This window comes from Petaurus breviceps, unplaced genomic scaffold (genome assembly GCF_028583685.1).
Source record: "Petaurus breviceps papuanus isolate PSGF00001 unplaced genomic scaffold, PetGlider_PUasm1.0 90919, whole genome shotgun sequence".
Taxonomy (NCBI): domain Eukaryota; kingdom Metazoa; phylum Chordata; class Mammalia; order Diprotodontia; family Petauridae; genus Petaurus; species Petaurus breviceps.
This window is the reverse complement of record NW_027187378.1, coordinates 5,252,745-5,271,462: the sequence shown is the minus strand read 5'-3', so window position 1 is coordinate 5,271,462 and position 18,718 is coordinate 5,252,745. Positions and strand designations below refer to the sequence as shown.

The window sequence follows — 18,718 nt, the reverse complement described above, 5'->3', positions numbered from 1 at the left end:
GGGTATGATATTTTTGGCCAGAACACCAGTTCTTTTGCTCTTTGATATATAGTGTTCCAACCCCCAAGGTTCTTTCAGTGTTGCCATGGGTAGGTCTTGTGTCATCCTAATTGTGGCACTACCATATTTAAATTGGTTTTCTTTCTTGTTGCTTGTAATATTTTATCTTTGAGTTCGGGGTTTCAGAATCTCACTATTATAATCCTGTTGGTTTTCCTCATAGGATCTCTTTCAGGTGGTGATCAGTGGATTTTTTTCTATTTCTCTTTTCCCCTCTTGTTCTAATGCTTCAAGACAGTTTTCTTTATTTCTTATATTATTGTATCCAGATTTTTTTGATCAGAACTTTCAGGAGTCCAATTATTCTTATGTTTTCTCTTCTTGATATGTTTTCTCGATCTGTTGTTTTTCTTATGAGATGTTTCACATTGTCTTCCATTTTTTTTATTCTTTGAATTTTTTTTTAATTTCTTCATCTCTTATAACTTCACTGGCTTCCCCTTGCCCAATTCTGATTTTCAAGGAGTATTTTTCTTCCTTAAGATTCCAGAACTCCTTTTTTAGTTGGTTGACTTTCTTTTCATAATCTTCTTGTTTTTCTTGGATTATTCTTATTTTTTTCTTTTCGTTTTTCTGTAATCTCTCTCATTTGACTTTTAAAGTCTTTTTTAAAGTTCTTTTATGAATTCTTTTTGGGCAGGTGACCATTTAATGTTACTCTTGGGGTAGGAAAGGGTTTCTTTGCTTCAGTATCCTCCTCTGAAGAAGAACCCCAGTCTTCTCTATTGCCATAGTAACTATTTGTGGTTGGATTCTTTCTCCCTTGCCTGAACATTTTTTTTTGGTAGCAGATTATTTTTTATAATCACCTCTAGTGTTGGGGTATGAGGGATGATGTCTCTGGCCTCAGATCTTCCTTCAGTTCTTCCCTCTGATGTGGAATGAAAACCAAGACCTCCAGCCTTCAGTAAGTGCACACAGCCAGCGGTGTCCCCGCCCCACTGTTTCTGCACTCACCAGGTATGTCCTGGTTCCTTCTTGCCCAGGGCTGCATCTTCATGGCACAGCTGGGTCTGGTGCTCCTTATCAGTAGAGATTCCCTCAATCTTCCCCAGCTCAGACACTAACTCCTCTCACTTTGGGGGTGGAAGGGTGTGGTGGTGGTGGTGGGGTAAAACTTCCTGTGGCTGGGGCCAAGGCAGCCTCCAAACCCAGCTGATTTTAGGGCCTGCCACTTAGTGTTTAAGTGGAACTAGCCTAGAGGTGTTTACTCTTCACAGGGACCAAACTTTGTCCTGGGATTTTCCTTCAGATCTTTTCTGATTGTTTGAGGAGAATTACTGTTCTGCCCCTACTCTTATTTATTTTTACTGCTGTATTTTAGCCCTGAGGTACTATTGTATCTTGTTTGTGGGGGTAACCTGGGGGGCTTGGAATTTTCAGACCTACTCTGCCATCCTCCCAGAATCCTCCAATCCCCTGCTATCTTGATAATTAGAGGTGCTGATGAGCAGTGAAATGGCAACTAGACAGCCCATGGAAAGGGAGCAGGTTAAGAGGTTAGGAGCTGGTTAATCTAATTGTGACTCAGAAATGTTGCCTATTCAAGCACTTAACTTTTTTTGTGTCATGTACCCCTTAGGTGCAACCTGTGGCCCCCTTTTCAGAATAATATTTTTAAATACTTAAAGGAAATGTCATTTCAATTAGAAGTTGGTTAAAATAAGGATATAATACCCACCTAAGTTCAGGGACTCCCTGAAATAGGCTAAGATACCTTGCTTTAGTTCCCAGGTATTACCACATTACAAATCCTTTCCCTTTAAGCTTTATCCACCTGGCTGCCAACATTGCTCCAGGCCATGGCTTCCATTGTACTGATTAGTAACACGACTTTAAGATGAGCATTCTGAACACATAGAACCAACTTTCAGTTATCCAGAAGCTTATTTTGGTTTGTTTTTAGAATAAACAGTCTGTTTACTCTTCTCCTTTTAGTATTTCATTGGCTCATTGACTCCAGAGTTTTTGGTGTTTTTCCTCTTAAAACACAGGTGACTGATATTTGTGTCTCAAAACTCCCAGTTCCTAAGAGTGTCATTTAATAGACATTTTGGGTAAAGGAAATTTTTAAAAGGGTACATTTTTTTTGAGGGGGGAAGGTAGCACAATTGGGGTTGTGACTTGCCCAAGGTCACACAGCTAGTTTTGTGTTAAGTGCCCATATCAGGATTTGAGCTCAAGTCCTCCTGACTCCAGGGCTGGTGCTCCATTCACTGCACCACCTAGCCACCCCAAAGGGTACATATTAAAATGTATATATCAACGAAAGATTGCATACATTGATGATGACAATCAAGGTAAATACTTTACATCAGTGTCTTCAACCTTACCTATGCTTTTGCCTGAATACATCAGGATTCATTTTTCACTGCCTATTAAAAAAATGCTATGGCATATTTTGGGAAAAAAGTGTGTCATTTTGTGTGTCATTTTGGAGAAACATAGGAGTTTTACTAGTTCTTCCTGATTTGATCCCCAAGGATACATTTCGCTTCTTGCTGGAGGAAGTATATTGTTAAGGTGTAGAAGATGGGTCTGAAAGCATATAACATAGGCAGTATCCAGCTTTTGTATTTTGGACATAAGAATGGTTTACATCTATTCTTTTTTTTTTTTTAGCCTTTTTTTGGGAGGGCAATTGGGATCAAGTGACTTGCCCAAGGTCACACAGCCAGGTTTTTGTGTGTGTGTGTGGTAAGTGTCTGAGGCTGCACTTGAACTCAGGTCCTCCTGACTCCAGGGCTGGTGCTCTATTCACTGTGTCACCTGGCCACCCCTATATCTATTCTTAAGATTTAATATGAGTAATAATGAAAAATTTCTGAGATTTTTGCCAAGGAGTTAGTATTTGATATAATCTCTGTCTAATAGCATTTATGGCACTTGGTTTTTTGCCACCTTGGAGAAAAATTGGATGGTGTCCCTGAAAGTTGTTGATGTTAAGTGTACTGTGATAATTGTTAAATTTGATAGAAAAAGCCATGAAATAGAATGTATTTTCCAGTTCAACATAAAATTCAAGTAGTAAAACTTAAAATGAAAGGTAATCAATTTTTGTTTTGTTCAATATTATAAAAATAATGAATTGTTGCTTTAAGTGATTTTGAAGTGTTAAGGATTATGTAAACAGACTTAAAGCAAAGACTCCAACTAAAAGGAATGCTGAATTAATTTCTCTAATCCACCAATACTTAAAAAAAAATTATTCAAACAAAAAAACCCCATAACTGTGCAAACAGTTATATGAATCTGATTGTGATTTATACTGGAAATATTTTTATCCTGTGAATTCTGTTCCTACTGTTTTTGCCATTTGTTCATAATTGTTTCACATCTAGCCCAGGTTTTCTCGATTGATATTTGGGCTTTAAGCTCTTGGTTGGTTATCTTAGGATTCCATTAGTAGCACTATTTTTGTTTTTCAATCGTTTTTCAGTTATGTCCAACTCTTTGTGACCCCATTTGGAGTTTTCATGGCAAAGATACTGTAATGGTTTGCCATTTCCTTCTCCATCTCATTTTACAGTTGAGGAAACTGAGGCTAATGTCGGAGGGTAGATTTGAACTCAATCTGGGTGCTGACTCCAGGCCCTGTGCTCTATCCACTGTGCCACCTAGCTGCCCAGTAGCACTACTACAGCATGTTTATTTTAATTTTTACCCGTCTCTTGCTGTAGTCCTTCATGAAAATACTCAGATGTCTTATTATGTCTTGCCTGTGGTTCTTGAAGATTATGTCAACATGGAAAGACTTTTAAATGTGGCCAAGATGATAGACTATGTCTATTGTTGTAACACTAATGAAGGCAGCACACCTGAGAGCTGCTGCTGTCAAAGGATGACATTCATAACAACATAACAGGCTTACTGGGGTGGCCGCATAGCCTTAAACAAAACATATTATCCAGTATATAACATGATACTTAGTATGTAACTTGGCACACAGCATTTATCATTGCATTCAATATATAACGTAGCATAGCATATCCCCCACCTTATATGTTCTTTAGGCTTATTACAATCAGGGGTTACTAGGCCAGAGTCTTCCTTAGTACAACACATCCCCCGGGGTAGCAGAAAACACAAACACCTTCCACCCCTAGGCAACAGTAGGTAATAATCCCCTCAATCGAAACAAAATGTCCAAGTAAAGTCTTCTTGGGTGTATGGCCTTTCCACACTGCTGTTGCAGGTTCCCACCTGGCAACTCTCACTGCTCCTGCCTAGGTTCGAAGTTTTCATCTTGACTTGAGGCTGAATTCTGAGCCCTGTGGCTCTTCCTCTGTGGGCTGATTGCTTCCTGCTCCTTCCTGGATCCTGACACAGGCAGCTCTTAACTCCTGTTCCTTGTCTCAGCTCCTGGGAGAAGGTTCTGCGCCACTCCAACCTCTCCCTGCTCCTGCCTTACTGCAGGCTCCTGGGCCTCCTGTCCCCAGTTTCTGTCTCTTGGGAAAACAAAGCTTAACCAGCCTAGACAATGTTTACACACATTAGTAGCATTGCCGCCTCAATTCACTTTTAAAGCCCAGAGGCTCCTTGCTATCAGCTCTTAAAAGGGGTTTAAGCTAAGCCTCCTTCTGGTGGGCAGGTGTCTGCTCTTCAGGTCAATTCACTTTTGCAACCAGGAGGTTCTTTTAGTGAGTCCCTGCTGCTTCTGCCACTGCGATTGCATTGCTAACCTTCTCAAAGCTTCACACTCAGTGCTCATTTTCTTCTTCATTCTCTCTAAATGCATATTCTTCTTCTTCTGGGTTCACATTCTTGGGGATAGTGGGGTGTGTGTGTGTCCTTAACAATGGCTACCCACAGTCTTCTTCCAGGACATCAAGAGTTCTCAGGAGTGAACCCTGAGGTGATATCAGTCTTCCATCTCTCTCTCTCTCTCTCTCTCTCTCTCTCTCTCTCTCTCTCTCTCTCTATCCCTCCATTTCTCTCTCTCTCTCTCTCTCTCTCTCTCTCTCTCTCTCACACACACACAAGAATTTTTACCTGATTGACTCAGCCCATGTATGTAGCCCACATGTGTTACCTGATTGGCTCAGCTGGAATGCTAGTGCTGAAACTTTGGGCACCTGACAGGCTTAGTGCCCAAAGAAATGAAAGCTGTCAAGCCTCAGCACCTAATTGTTACAGCTATGGATTACCTGGGTTCAAAGGAGACCAATCCTTCAGATGTTTACAATTTAGCCTGAAGCTAGGAAACTGAAATTCAAAAGAAAAACAACAAAAATCCCACCTTCTTTGCCCTTACAGTTGTCTAGTCCATTCTTTTGTCAAGTCTTGTTTCTGCCTTCACTTCTCCTTTAATTCTCTTTCTTTCCATTCATATATTCACCACCCTGTGCAGGCCTTCATTACCTTTTATCTGTACTATTGCAATAGGCTTCTGATTGGTCTCATTGCCTCTCCAATCTGTCTTATACTTAGTTGTCCAAGTATCTTTCCTGAGGTGCAGGTCTGACCATATTGTCCATTTTCACTAAGCGGCAGGTCTGATCATTTCACCCCCATGCTCAATACTGCACTGACTCTCTATTACTTCCAGGATCAAATATAAAATCTTCTGAGTGACCTATAAAACCTTTCACAATCTGGCCCCTTTCTATATTTCTAGTTTTACATTTTACTCCTTTTATATACTCGTATGATCCAACTATCCTCACTTACTTCTTGTTCCTCATATACAATAATCCACCTCCTGACTCCATGTCTTTTCTCTGATTGTCTGCCCCATGCCTGGAGTGCTTTGCCTTCTCATTTCCACTGCTGAATTCCCTGACATCCTTCAAGATTTGGCTAACATTTCACTATTTCAAAAAACTGTTTCTGTTCCTCCCGTCCTCCCAACTACTAGTGCCTTTCCTCTGAGATTACCTTCTGTTTACCCTGAATTTATCATGCATGTGAATAAAGTTGTTGCAGGTTTTCTCCGCCATACAAATGTGATCTCCTCGAGGGCAGGGACTGGGTTGTTGTCTTTCTTTGTATCCCTATGCTAGGCACAGCGCATGGCACATAGTAGGTACTTAATAAAAATTTCTTGTTGACTTACTGAAAACTGGCTTAGTGAAGTTTAGAGAGCACCACCATAGCTTGTCTTTAGACTGGTTAATTTTTTTGGCAACAAGAATTCTTAAGACCAGCCATCTTTGAAGCTGAAGACAGGTTGCAATTTGACTTAGTGGAGATATTTTCACTGATGAAATTAAAGTTCCATTAAATGAAATATTGAAGGAGTTGATGTCACATTTCTTTAAAAGTACCTTTAAAGAATACAACAATGTGGGTTCTAATCCATTTATGGAATTTCTTTAGCAATGTACTGGGGAGCTGTATCAGCAATGCCATATTCACAATGCCTATAGAGATTACAAATATGCTGATATAATTATCCATCACAAAATACGTCAGGTTTGCCATTTGGGGAAATAAACTAGAAAATTTATTAAGATACCAAAAGACTGAGTCCCAAAACCAGAAAGTGAAAGCCATCAGAGTAGTTATGATATTGACACAGGTAGATAAAGTAAAAAGCACCCACATTCTCAAGCCTTTAAAACAGAACAGGCTACCTCAGGCAAAGGTCCTCCTCTCCCCACTCACAGCAACCACCCAGTGTCCTGGAAGAGCACTCCCAGCAGCTCTGGCCCCTGGCAGTGCTCAGCAGGAGTCCTAACTCAAAAAAAAAAAAAAAAGGCAACCGCCACCAACTGCCAACTGCAGGACCATTAGCTCGGCTTTTCACTTTCTCTTGCTCTGCTATGTCAGCACGTCCATGGGGCATGGGAGATCTTTAAATCCCATAACCCTTACAGGAGCCTCTTAATACCAATTCATAATCATAAATCCATGTTTCTGTAGCACTCTGTTGCATGTGGTCAAAACACTTTAGTTATAACAAACCTGTGAAATAGGTTGTACAACAGCCTTTTAATGCTGAGAAGACCAAGTCTATGAGGGTTAAAGTGATTTGTCCAAGATCACAGAAATATAAGTGCATGAAGTATAGAATTTGAACCTTGATATCTTGATTATTTTCCTGTACTTGATTCAATGTATTGTGCACTTTTTGTTTCCTTTGCTGTTCATATCCAGCTTGTTAGACTCAGATGGTTTGTTTCTCTTTGTATACCTGGGCCTCTCACTGTACCTTTTGAGATGAATGTTATTCTGCCAAATAGGAAAGGTATGATGAATACTCAGTGATTGTAATCCTACCTCTATTAGCTTGGTTCTAAGGGATATGGGAAACCCACATGGAGTTAACAGGGCAATTACAGAAATAAGTGACAAGGTAAAATGACAAACTTGGGAGGAAAGGCACTTTAGCAAGTGTGCTGAGGGAGAGGACCATAATTTTATTCTGTTGTTATTTTGTAGTTCCTGTAATCAACTATTCTTTATCTCTATTAAGGATAGAATAAGACAGGTGGAGTTCAACTTTTAGCATGAAAGATTTAGGTTAAAATGTTAAATGAAAGTGGCAACCCACTTTCCTTAGAGTGATAGATTTTTAAACTTTACAACAATGATATGAAGGGAGAATGTATCTCTGGAAGCAATCAAACATAGGGTTGATCTTCAGTTGTTCAGAGTAGTTTGTAGTCTAAAGGCCATGATAATAGTAACTTGACATTTATATAGCACTTTAAAGTTTGCAGAATGTTTTACGTACATGCCATTTGATCCTCAAAACAATCTTGTAAGGTAGATACTATAGGTATTATTATCACCATTTTCTAGATAAGGAGACTGAGGCTCAGGAGTTAAATGACTTGTTCATACTTACATAGGTAGGAAGTGTTAGGGATTTACTTTCAGTTCTTCTTGACTCAGAGCCCAACATTCTCTCTGGTACTGCCTTTTAAGGCAAGGGAGTAGCCTTTCCAGTGTTTTCACATAATTCTAACCTTGGAATTGTGTGAGTACTGATATTCTGAAAGGATCAGCCAGTTGCAAATAACCTGTATGAACTATGATGCTGTGAAAGTTTTTTAGTTGATATAGTTTCTACAGTTGTACATTCCACCCTGACATACCAAAAACTTCTCCTGCCATCTTGGACATTGTGTTAATGTGAGCAACATGGGTTGGACACAGATAAAGGGAAATTATTTATGAGACATTTGGCATTTTGGGTCATAGCGGCCCTTTAGAATTAATTTTTATATCCTAATGGATTCTAAGAGTGTCAAATAATCCACCAAGGGATTCTTGTCAGAGGAAGAGGGAGTCATATGACATCTGATCAACTAAATGACTCTTCTGGTGAGTGCCTGCTGTCTGGTATTTAAATTATGTGAAAATTTGAAATAAAAAATCCTCTAGTTTTAGTTGTCTAAAAGTTTCTTTGTGAGAAATAGACCTGAAAATTTAAAAGTTATATATATATATTGCCTAGTAGAACAGCTTGGTTGAATCTCTCTTGTCTACTAAAATTTATTCTAAAATTAAAAGAGAAATCCTAGTAGCACTGATGTTAGATAAGGCTTTTATCCATGATGTGGAAAGTATACAGGCATTATCAAATAGTCTAGTGAAAAAGCTAACATAGATATTGACAGTAGCTAACCTATTTTATCTTTGTTTAGAAAATATCTACTGAAATAGACTCCCTAAAAAAGTTCTTTGTTTTGTCTTTAATACCACTTTTAGAAGAAAGTTTTTGGTAGGAATTGCTCCAAATGATTATTATTAATCATCTTAGGTGTCACCTCAAAGTTTAAAATTTTCGGTGCTTTACATAGTTTATCTAAATTGAGCTTCATAGCAGTTATGTGATATAGGTACTATAGGTGTTATTGTTATCTCCACTTTACAAATGGCAAATAACTGAAACTTAGAGAGGTTATATGGTTGATTGTAGATATACAGCTGTTACATGTCAGCAGCAGGATTTGAAAATTTCCTGTCTCCAGTCTAGAATTCTACCTGCTAATTAAAGTGATTGTTTCTGGCTTATTGTGTTTAATTTTTAATAAACAGCTATATTAAAAATGTGTTAGATTTGGTTTTAGATTTAGCAACTTTGTACTTTAGTGACGTAGTATAAATCTTGACATAGTGGTTTCCTCTCAAAGTCTTACTGGAAAATGAGCAAATATAAATAATTTTATATAAAAACAACTTTACAACGTTCCTTTCTAGTTTGTGTCCATCACTGAAAGCCAAATTGTTTACATCTGTAAATGATGTTGGCAAAAGTTGTGTAATAAATCCCTAGAAACATAATAGTCTATAAGTTTGAAAACCATTACTATTTTACACTAATAGCAAGGAACATTACATAGTTTAGTTAGGATAGGTTATAGTTCATAGTGAGATATTTGCCTTGGTTTATTATATACAGATCAGTAGGAATTTTTTTGCTTCATACTTGGGGATTGGCAGATTATTATCCTCTTGTCCTTGCTATCTCATTTTTATGAATTGCTTCTCAAATAGTGACTGACATGGTGCTTTTCTGTTTTAAAACACCTTATATACATTAGTTCATCTGATTCACTCAATAACCCTGGAGAGGCTGAGCTGCTCAAAGTCATATAGTTCATTAGTGGCAGTATCAGGACTAGAATCCAGGCCTCCTAACTCTGTTAAGTGTTCTTTCTGTTATGCCATTCCACTGTTATGCCATAACATTCTGTTATGTTGTACTTTGTAATTGGTGTATGTATATACATATTTTTTTTTTTCTGTATTTTTAGGATTCCCCTTTTACAAATGCAGGAATGGGTTCCAATTTAAACCTTTTGGGTGAGATAGAATGTGATGCCAGCATTATGGATGGAAAGTCCTTAAATTTTGGAGCGGTTGGAGCACTGAGTGGTATGTTAATGCTAGTGCAAAAATGATCACTTTATCTTATGATGAGAATACTTAATTCCTAATTAAATTCTATAACTTAGTTCTTAATTTGAAAAACTTAAATGAAAAAAAAAAAGAATAATCCTGTTTCTTAAAGATATAGTTCATTCTCTCCTCAATTACTGGAATATTTCTTTTTTTTTTTTTTAAAGCAATTGGGGTTAAGTAATTTGCTCAAGGTTACACAGGCAGTTATTTTGTGTGGGTGCTGATTATCTGAGGCCAGAACCGATCCTGGGTCTCCTGACGCTGGGGCTGGCGCTTTTACTCACTGAGCCACCTGGCCGCCCCTGGAATATTTCTAAAAATAGTTTTTTCTTACTTTATAATACTTATAGCATAAAATATTAAGTATAAAATTTTACATGAAAATGGTCAAGCAATTTATGCCTTAATTCTTGTCATAATGCTTCCTACAAAATTCCAGATTAGGTGTTAACAAATATTAAAATAAATATTATAGAGACTTGGATATGAACTATAATAAGATAATTGAGTATTTTTCATTAAACAGGATTGTTTGTTGAAAAATATTTTGGGATTAAATTGAATATCTGACTTTTGGATTATAAATAAAGTTAAAGGGTTTATTTTGATTTTTAATATGCTTTAAATGTTCCTTTGCATTAATATTTTCTGGTTGTATTTAGGACCTCCCTCACATTAACCTGCCATCGTACTATTATTTTTCCCTTAGATTATTGATTATATTTTTTAGCAGTTCTCTACCTTTTTATCCTCTGGGAACACTCTGAGAAGATTCCATTTTGGCAAGCTCTGTTGTGTGTGATTTGAAAAATATATTTGGAAAGGACTTATCATTTTCACTGCTATTTTGTGGATATGATCTTCAACCTTGTGTGGTGGTACATTTGTACTAAATCGTATTTCTATGGAGATCTGTTTTCACCTGTAGTATAAAATTGATGTCATCAATAGTCATGTGCAGTAGATTTATCATAAAAAATTCTACTTATATGTTTGAAAGTTTTTTTGTTGTTGTTGTCAGGGGGTAATTGCCAAACATCAAATTTTTTTTTTATTTGATTCTATCAGAATCATTTGATAGTGGAATCAAAGTTTTCTGACTTTTTAATTTTATTTTTTTCTCCTTGGATAACAAATAGTGGGAGATAAAACCAGGAAAAAAGTAGATAAAAGAATTTCAGCACCATTTTTAGAGTTTTCTCGACAGCAAATGCAAAAATTTACTATTGTGCCTATTCTTTTTTTGATTGTTCTTTCCAAATAGTAGGTGCTCAATGTTTATTTGAATCTCATTAAATATTGAATATTATTATCATGATAGCAAATTTTTTAATAAGAAGAAAAGCTTTTTTTAAGGTTTCAAAAACTGTTCCACCAAATACCACAGAATTTAATCAGAAACCTTTAAACAACTTTTCCATATCCATTTTCTGCTGATTTTCTTTTCAGGAATCAAGAATCCAGTTTCAGTTGCAAATAGATTGTTGTGTGAAGGGCAGAAAGGAAAACTCTCTGCTGGCAGAATTCCTCCCTGGTAATTGCTTTGTTCTGCTTGACTTTTCTTTAGCCTTTGGTCTTTAATGCATGCAATATTTGAAGGTTATTCTTATCCAACGAAGGCTGATGCTATTTGTTTACAAATCAGCAATAGCGTGCCTGTGTGAGGAAGACCTGCTTTGTTCTCTGATCTTACAACATCATGTGTACTTGATATAGCTCTGGATAGAATTGAATATTGTGGAATGAAGACAGAATTGAGATCAGTGTTAATTTTTGTCCTTGTGCTTATTTACATAGATGTTTTTGCCATTACCAGGTTCTCATTTTTGGTGTTTTGATTTTCAAATTAAAAAGTTTCTGAAGTTTGACCCTAGAATTTAAAGTGCTTTTTTGAGTTTAGAAAAGGTTTTACTGAATTCTAACAATAAAAGTTGATGCTCCTTGATTTTATTTTCATGTTGCATTGTACCATTTGGAGAGTATCTAGATTTCCTCTTTAGTGCCTAACTTGTGGCAGCAGCATGCAAAATCACTTTCTCCTACTCTGCTTTAGGGATAAATTCCTGAAATTACAAAAAGTTAAACTTTTTTGAATTTTGGACAATCCAAGCAAAATATTTTACACAAATACACATTGGATATATATTTTTAAATACCTTATACTAATGAACAGGATAAAGTTAGAGATAACAATATATTTTTAATCAGTTCTTTTCTGAAAATCAAGGGTAAAACAAAAATATATATGATTTATTAAAATTAGACTTGATGAATGTTCATTGGATGATTTGAATGATTCAAATAATGTTTTAACTTTTCTATCTCAGTGCTGCCGTGTCTTTCTTTTTTTACACTTAATTTTTCTTATAAATAATGTTGAATACTCTTGCTTTTTGTCTACATAAAGCTAATTCAGCTAAACAAAATTTGTTATGTAAGATCCATACTAAATAGGTCTTCTTCAGGTCAGCAGCAAGTGCAAACAGATTGCTGTTGTACTTACTTTCACTTCATTGAGTATATTTTAAGATGGCTTTTTATCCCCATTTACCTCTTTGCTTTTGTGAACAGAGTGCTTTTAATATTGACTAGTCACATACCTATTTGGTTTTAAGCTAGAAAGGAAAAGATGCACTTCTTTTTAAATGAATTTTTTTTAACTTTTGTATAGTAGGGCAAGGATGCAGGCCATTTAAAAATTCAAAGATGTGGCTATATTTAATGAGTATTAGACATTCATATTTCACTTTTTTGGACCTGAGCTGTCTCAGAAATCTTAGCCATCTGGAACTGCCAAAAACCAGGCAATGAGCTGCTAATAAAATAATTATCATAAAAACTTTATGTACTTCACTCAGGGAGATCTCCTCAGGGTATCATTCACAGTCTACTTATTTTATATTTTTGGCATTTAAATTAAATTGAATGTTCAGTATTTTGATTTTTAAAATTGAATTTCACATACAGCATTAACAATTTGGTTAAATGGTTTCTAAGCACACAGCATATAAGAAGCATATTATACAAATTATTGTAGCAAGTTTTTTAAGAAGAAAAAATAACATTTACATAATATTTCATATAGTTTAAAAATGTCACAAACATCATTTGGTTGTTATAACTTTGAGGTGGATAGTTTAAATATTTTAATTAGACTTAGAGAAGTTAATTGTGCTGCTAAAGGTCACAGTTTTAGTTAGTGAGAAAACCGACTTGAGCCCATGTCTCTTAATTTCTCTTCCCAGTGTTCTTTCCTTTTCACCCCTCTGAGGCTTCTATAGGCAACATTAAGATGTGACATATGCTAGCAAGTGAGTGAGTAGTGACAGGAAACTATTATAAGCCATTATAAATTTTTAAAATTACCTCTCCTATACCTGTCATTTAAAGCCCTTTGCTACCAGATGCCAATATACTTTTGTTGCCTAAGTGTATGATTTCCCTTTATGCACGCTGCAGTCCATTCAAACTGCTCTTTTACTATTCCTCACACATTACACTCCATCTCTTATTTCCATACAGGCTAACCTAGTGCCTGAAGTACATTGAGTGCTCAGGGCATAGCACAGTAACTGGATGTAATAGGTGCTTAGTAAATGCTTGTAAATTGATTGCTTTGTTGTTGTTTGTTGCAGTCTGCTCATACTTGCCACGTTCCCCTCTTGTTCCCTTCTCAATGATATTCATTTTTTTTAACTTTTTGGAAACTTTCATATTCTATAACTTAAGCATATCAGTAGAGTAGTAGTATTTAAAAAGGACCTCTTGTGTCTAGGAAAAGTCATTAAAGTAGCGTGACAATTTTCATAACGTAGTCCAGGCCACTTTCCTCCTCTCATTTAATTCTGTGCCCAATCCATTGTCCATTAGTACTACTTATCCAAGATAAACACACACACACATGTATGTATGTATGTATGTATGTCTACACACATACTGATGGACAAGTTTTATAGAATATCTATCTAACTGCATATCTTAAATTGGACAGGAGACATTCTTCATCCATTTGTTTTTTCAGAAGTAATGAGGGAAGGAAGGAGATAGAGAGGGAATGAGGAAAGAAAAGAAAGGAGGTAAGAAAGAAAGGACAGAAGGAAATGAGGGAAGGAAGGAGGGAAGGCAGGAAGTTGAGAAGGAAGGAAGGAATTAAGGAATTTCTAAGTACTCTTTTATCATGCTTTACAGATATTTGATATCTGTGAGGTATTTGTTGTTATTGTCTCCATTTTATAGTTAAGGAAACCAAAACATAAAACGATTATGTGATTTACTCAGCTAATAAAAGTTTGAACTGAATGTAAATCTTCCTGATTCAACACACCACTGCACCACCAAGCTGACTCTGGGTAGCTGATGGGTCTTTTCAGTATCAATATACAATGGGTATCCTCCAAAAGACATTTCAACCAGGATTTGTTGTTGCTGTTGTTGTTGTTCAGTCATTCAGTCATGACTTCATGACCTCATGGACCATACTTTCCATGGGGTTTTCTTGTAAAGGATACTGGAGTGATTTGCTATTCATTCTCCAGTAGATTAAACCAAACAGAAGTTAAGTGACTTGCCCAAGGTTGCACAGTTAGTGTCTGAAGGCAGATTTGAACTCAGTTTTTCCTGACTCCAGGCCCAATACTCTATCCACTGAGCTACCTAGCTGCATCCTCAATCAGCATATATCATCCACAAACTGAAGTATATAGAAGACTTTGCCATTGATAGGGAATCACCATTCAACTTGGACACTATATTTTATTTCCTCTAAAATAGTGGTAGAAACCCAGGAATGACCAATAAGACCATCTTTGTTTTTTTCAGGGAATCTTGAAAAAATTTGGTGATGAGTGGGAGATAACTTTGTATGAAGAAAGCCTTACAGAAAGTGCTTTGTTCTACCAAATTAAAAAAAAAATATTAGCAGCAAATAATAAACACAAATGGGATCTTACATTCTCTACATCTTTGAATCATTTGAGTGATGTTAAAGGTATGGTCTCTATTCCCTATGAATGACCTTATCAAGGATGCATATGTTGTTTACATTGATGATTCTTTAAAAATTATGTAGACATAATGTAGTAGGCATACAAGTCAGCACTTAATACAGTTTTGCTATTAATAAGTTCTGGGATTTTCTCCCAATGTCTTTGTTATCCTGTTCACCTTTGAAAACCTTGTGAATCAATCCTTCAACATTGTCACATTTATGTTGCCTCCACCATGGATTTCTTCTGAGTTTACTTGGTCTAATTCAGTTGTTCTACCTGTCTTTCATCTCTTTGGTGCATCTCTACTTCTTTTGCTGTCCTTGATTATAAAAAGTTTGTTATAAAAATCTTTGTAAGTTTTTCCCATTTTTATTGTTTGTCGTCTTCTTCCAATTTTTATCCCTAATGCATACAGTAGAACTTTACTCTTAGTTTGGATCCTTACTATGATTTCTTTGAACTGGGAAGATAGTGATTTTAATCTTCCATTAGTCTTCTCTTTAAGATTTTACAAATGAGTTTATATTCTAAATGGATTTGCTTTTTGTTATCCTATTTATTTGTTTGGCATGTACTTCAAGTCTTAGCTGAGTAAGGTGCATTTTAGATTCTTTTAGTCTTCTTTAGGTAATTGATTGACATCATTTAAATTTTCACCTGAACTTACTGTATTCTGTGTCCTTTCAACCATATCACATTAAGAATCATGGATAACTCATTTAAATAGGGCAGGATGACATTGCATTCATTGTATACCATATTTTTTTCTTATTATTTTCCTAGATATTTTTTACTGAAATTTTGATCTTTGCTCCAATAAGTTGGTGACTTTACATAGCTAGCTCAGAAAGAACTCCCACACCAGTAATGAGTAATTTTTCATCAGTTAAAATATCATCAATTTCAGAGTGTGTGTGTGTGTGTATGTGATATGTTACTTTTTGATCTATGTCTAGCACCTACTGGTTCTTTTTATTTTGAAGAAAGTACTTATTACATGTAGGGCTAAGGTTTTTATGTGGCTTATAAGTCTTTGGCCCCTATTACTTATTCCTACCCATGCTTTTCCATCATATTTCTTCCCATTCTCACTTTTGCAATGAAGTTACCAATTATTAGAGTATATGCTGTTCTAATTTTTCTACCCCTTCATCCTCAACAGATGTTGGTTTATAAGCTGCAGTTATTTTGATTGTACTCATTTTACAAACATTTATGAACCCTACAGTAAGAGGTGACTAAACATCTCATGCAATGAAGCTTGTTTTTGTCTTTGGATTCATGATAAAACCAACTGCAACAACTCCCTAATGTTCTTTCTGAAGGGGGATTTGTGAGCCATTCCATTTAGCTGTAACTTCCTTCTCTCCTCTGATTTCCTTTACAGTGAGATGTTAAAAACTGATTATTTTTCCACTTGTTGGTCACTGGACAAAGATCTCACTCTTAGACTATTAATAGTTGTTAACGTTGGTGGATGATCAAAAGCTCATATGACTCTTAGCACCTTTTGCCCTGCTCCCCCACAACAACAGAATAGAGATCACATCATCCTGTATTTTTCTTTTTTAATGGACTGTTACAAGGGAGTTCATGACTAAGAGATCATTTATTGGGGTTGTATCTCTGTACTTAGGGAGGCTAGTTAGTCTTTTCCTAGGACTATACTTAAAGTCTTTCTACTATGGTAGAAACTGTAGGGGCTACAATAATCATGGCACTCTTCAGAGGCATGAGAGTAGGACTTTGTGGAGTGGGGTATTACTTACTAGACCTTTATTTTATGTAGAGCCTTGAATGTCTCAGTTTTGTTCAGATGTTCGTGAGAAAATGTAGTAAAAAATATAAAACATTTGAAAACTGAGGTATAGTAACTATAGTGTCATTTTATATGTTTAAATGGACTTTTAATAATAAAACTGCGTTCCATGGCATCTGCAGCATACTTTAAAATTGTTGTCATTCATTGTTTAGTAGAAAATATCTAGTGTATAGTTCAGTGTAGTTATAAAGCCAACAAAAGCAAAATAACTCTTTTTTTTTTTTTTTGCTTTTTTGGTGGGCAATTGGGATTAAGTAACTTGCCCAAGGTTACATGGCTAATTTTTTGTGTGTGTGTGTGTGTGTGTGTGTGTGTGGGTGTTAAGTGTTTGAGGCCGGAACCGAACTTGGTTCCTCCTGACTCTGGGGCTGGCGCTTTACTCACTGCGCCATGTAGCCCCCAAGCAAAATAATTCTTAATTAACTTGTCAGATTTTAGCAAAAATGAAACTAAGAAAAACTCAGGAAAAGGCTTTTATACCAAAAAACTCTTTAAGATCTTAGAATATGATCTAATGAAATATTATGCCTCAGTGTTTTGGTGTTGTTATTCTTCATTGTCTTCTGGCCATCCAATTTACATTCTTGTATTAGGAAGTTTTTTCCCATCTTATGTTAAATTTCTATGAGAAATATGTGTCAAAATTGACAGAAATACAGTCTGATGCAATGGCTTAAGTTTTTTTTTTTTAATTAAATTATATTTAATTTAATTTTAGTTTACATCATTCATTGCCCCAAGATTTTGAGGTACAAATTTTCTCCCCATTTTTCCCCTACCCACCACCCCATAACAGCGATCCTACTGAATATCCCCTTCCCCAATCTTCCCTCTCCTTTTTTTTATTAATGCTTTATTAACTTCTGATTTACATCATTCGTTTCCACCACATTTTGAGTTACAAATTTTTTCCCCATTTTTCCCCTACCCACCGCCCCAAAATAGCAGTCCCGCAAGATATTCCCTCCTCCAATCTGCTCTCTCCCATATTTTCTCCCATACCCCTTTCGACTTTTCCAGTGGATCTCTATGCCTCAGTGCCTGTATATCTTATTTCCCAATTACATGTAACATAGTATTAATAATAGTGTATATATATGTATATATATTTGAATATTTGATTTTAAAACTTTCAATTCCAGATTCATTCCCTTCCTTCCTTGTCACCCACCCTTACTGGGAAGATAAGCAGTTCAGTATAGGTTATACATGTGTGGCTAATGCAAAACAATAACATAGTAGATATATTGTAAAAGACTGACTATATTTCCCTCCCTCCCATCCCACTTCCTACTTGTTCTATTCTCTACTTTGATCCCGTCCCTTTTCAAAAGTGGGTGCTTCCAACTTCCCTCCCCCCCCAGCCTGCTCTCCCTTCCATCATCCCCCCTCTCATCCCCTTCCCCCCCATTCTCCTGGAGGGTGAGATACCCGATTTAGTGTGTATTTCATTCCCTCCTCAAGCCAAATTCAATGGGAATAAGGTTGACCCATTCCCTTTTGCCTTCCTGTTCTTCCCCTCTGTTGTAACCATTTTCCCTTGCCTCTTCTTTATGAGATAGTTTACATCAATCTGTCTCTCCCCATCTCCTCTCATTATATTCCTCTCACCTCTTAATTTCACCTTTTAAGTATCATCCCTTCCTGTTAAACTGGTCCTGTGCCCTCTATCTATGTATACCTGTAAACATATATATACATATTCACATATGTATTCATATGCCCATATATATATATATATATATAATTTCTAATCCCTTCAACTACTGAGAAAAGTTTCATAAGTTACAATTATTGTTTTTCCATGTAGGAATGTTAATAGTTCAACTTGGATAAATTCCTTATGATTTCTTTTCCCTGTTTACCTTCTCATGTTTCTCTTGCTTCTTATATCTGAATGTCAAATTTTCTATTCAACTCTGGTTTTTTCAGCAAGAATGCTTGAAAGTCCTCTATTCCACTGAATGATTAAATTTTCCCCTGAAACATGATA

General features: G+C 36.1%; 1 protein-coding gene across 4 annotated transcripts in view; it reads left to right on the top strand.

Moving 5' to 3' along the window:
- Positions 1-18,718, top strand: part of TASP1 (taspase 1) — a 326,885-nt gene that overhangs the window by 43,064 nt on the left and 265,103 nt on the right. For all 4 annotated transcript variants that reach the window (XM_069075434.1, XM_069075433.1, XM_069075435.1 and 1 more), the window contains 2 exons: positions 9,768-9,888; positions 11,365-11,449. In XM_069075434.1, the coding sequence (XP_068931535.1) occupies positions 9,768-9,888; positions 11,365-11,449 (206 nt within the window). The remainder of the gene's footprint in view (positions 1-9,767; positions 9,889-11,364; positions 11,450-18,718) is intronic.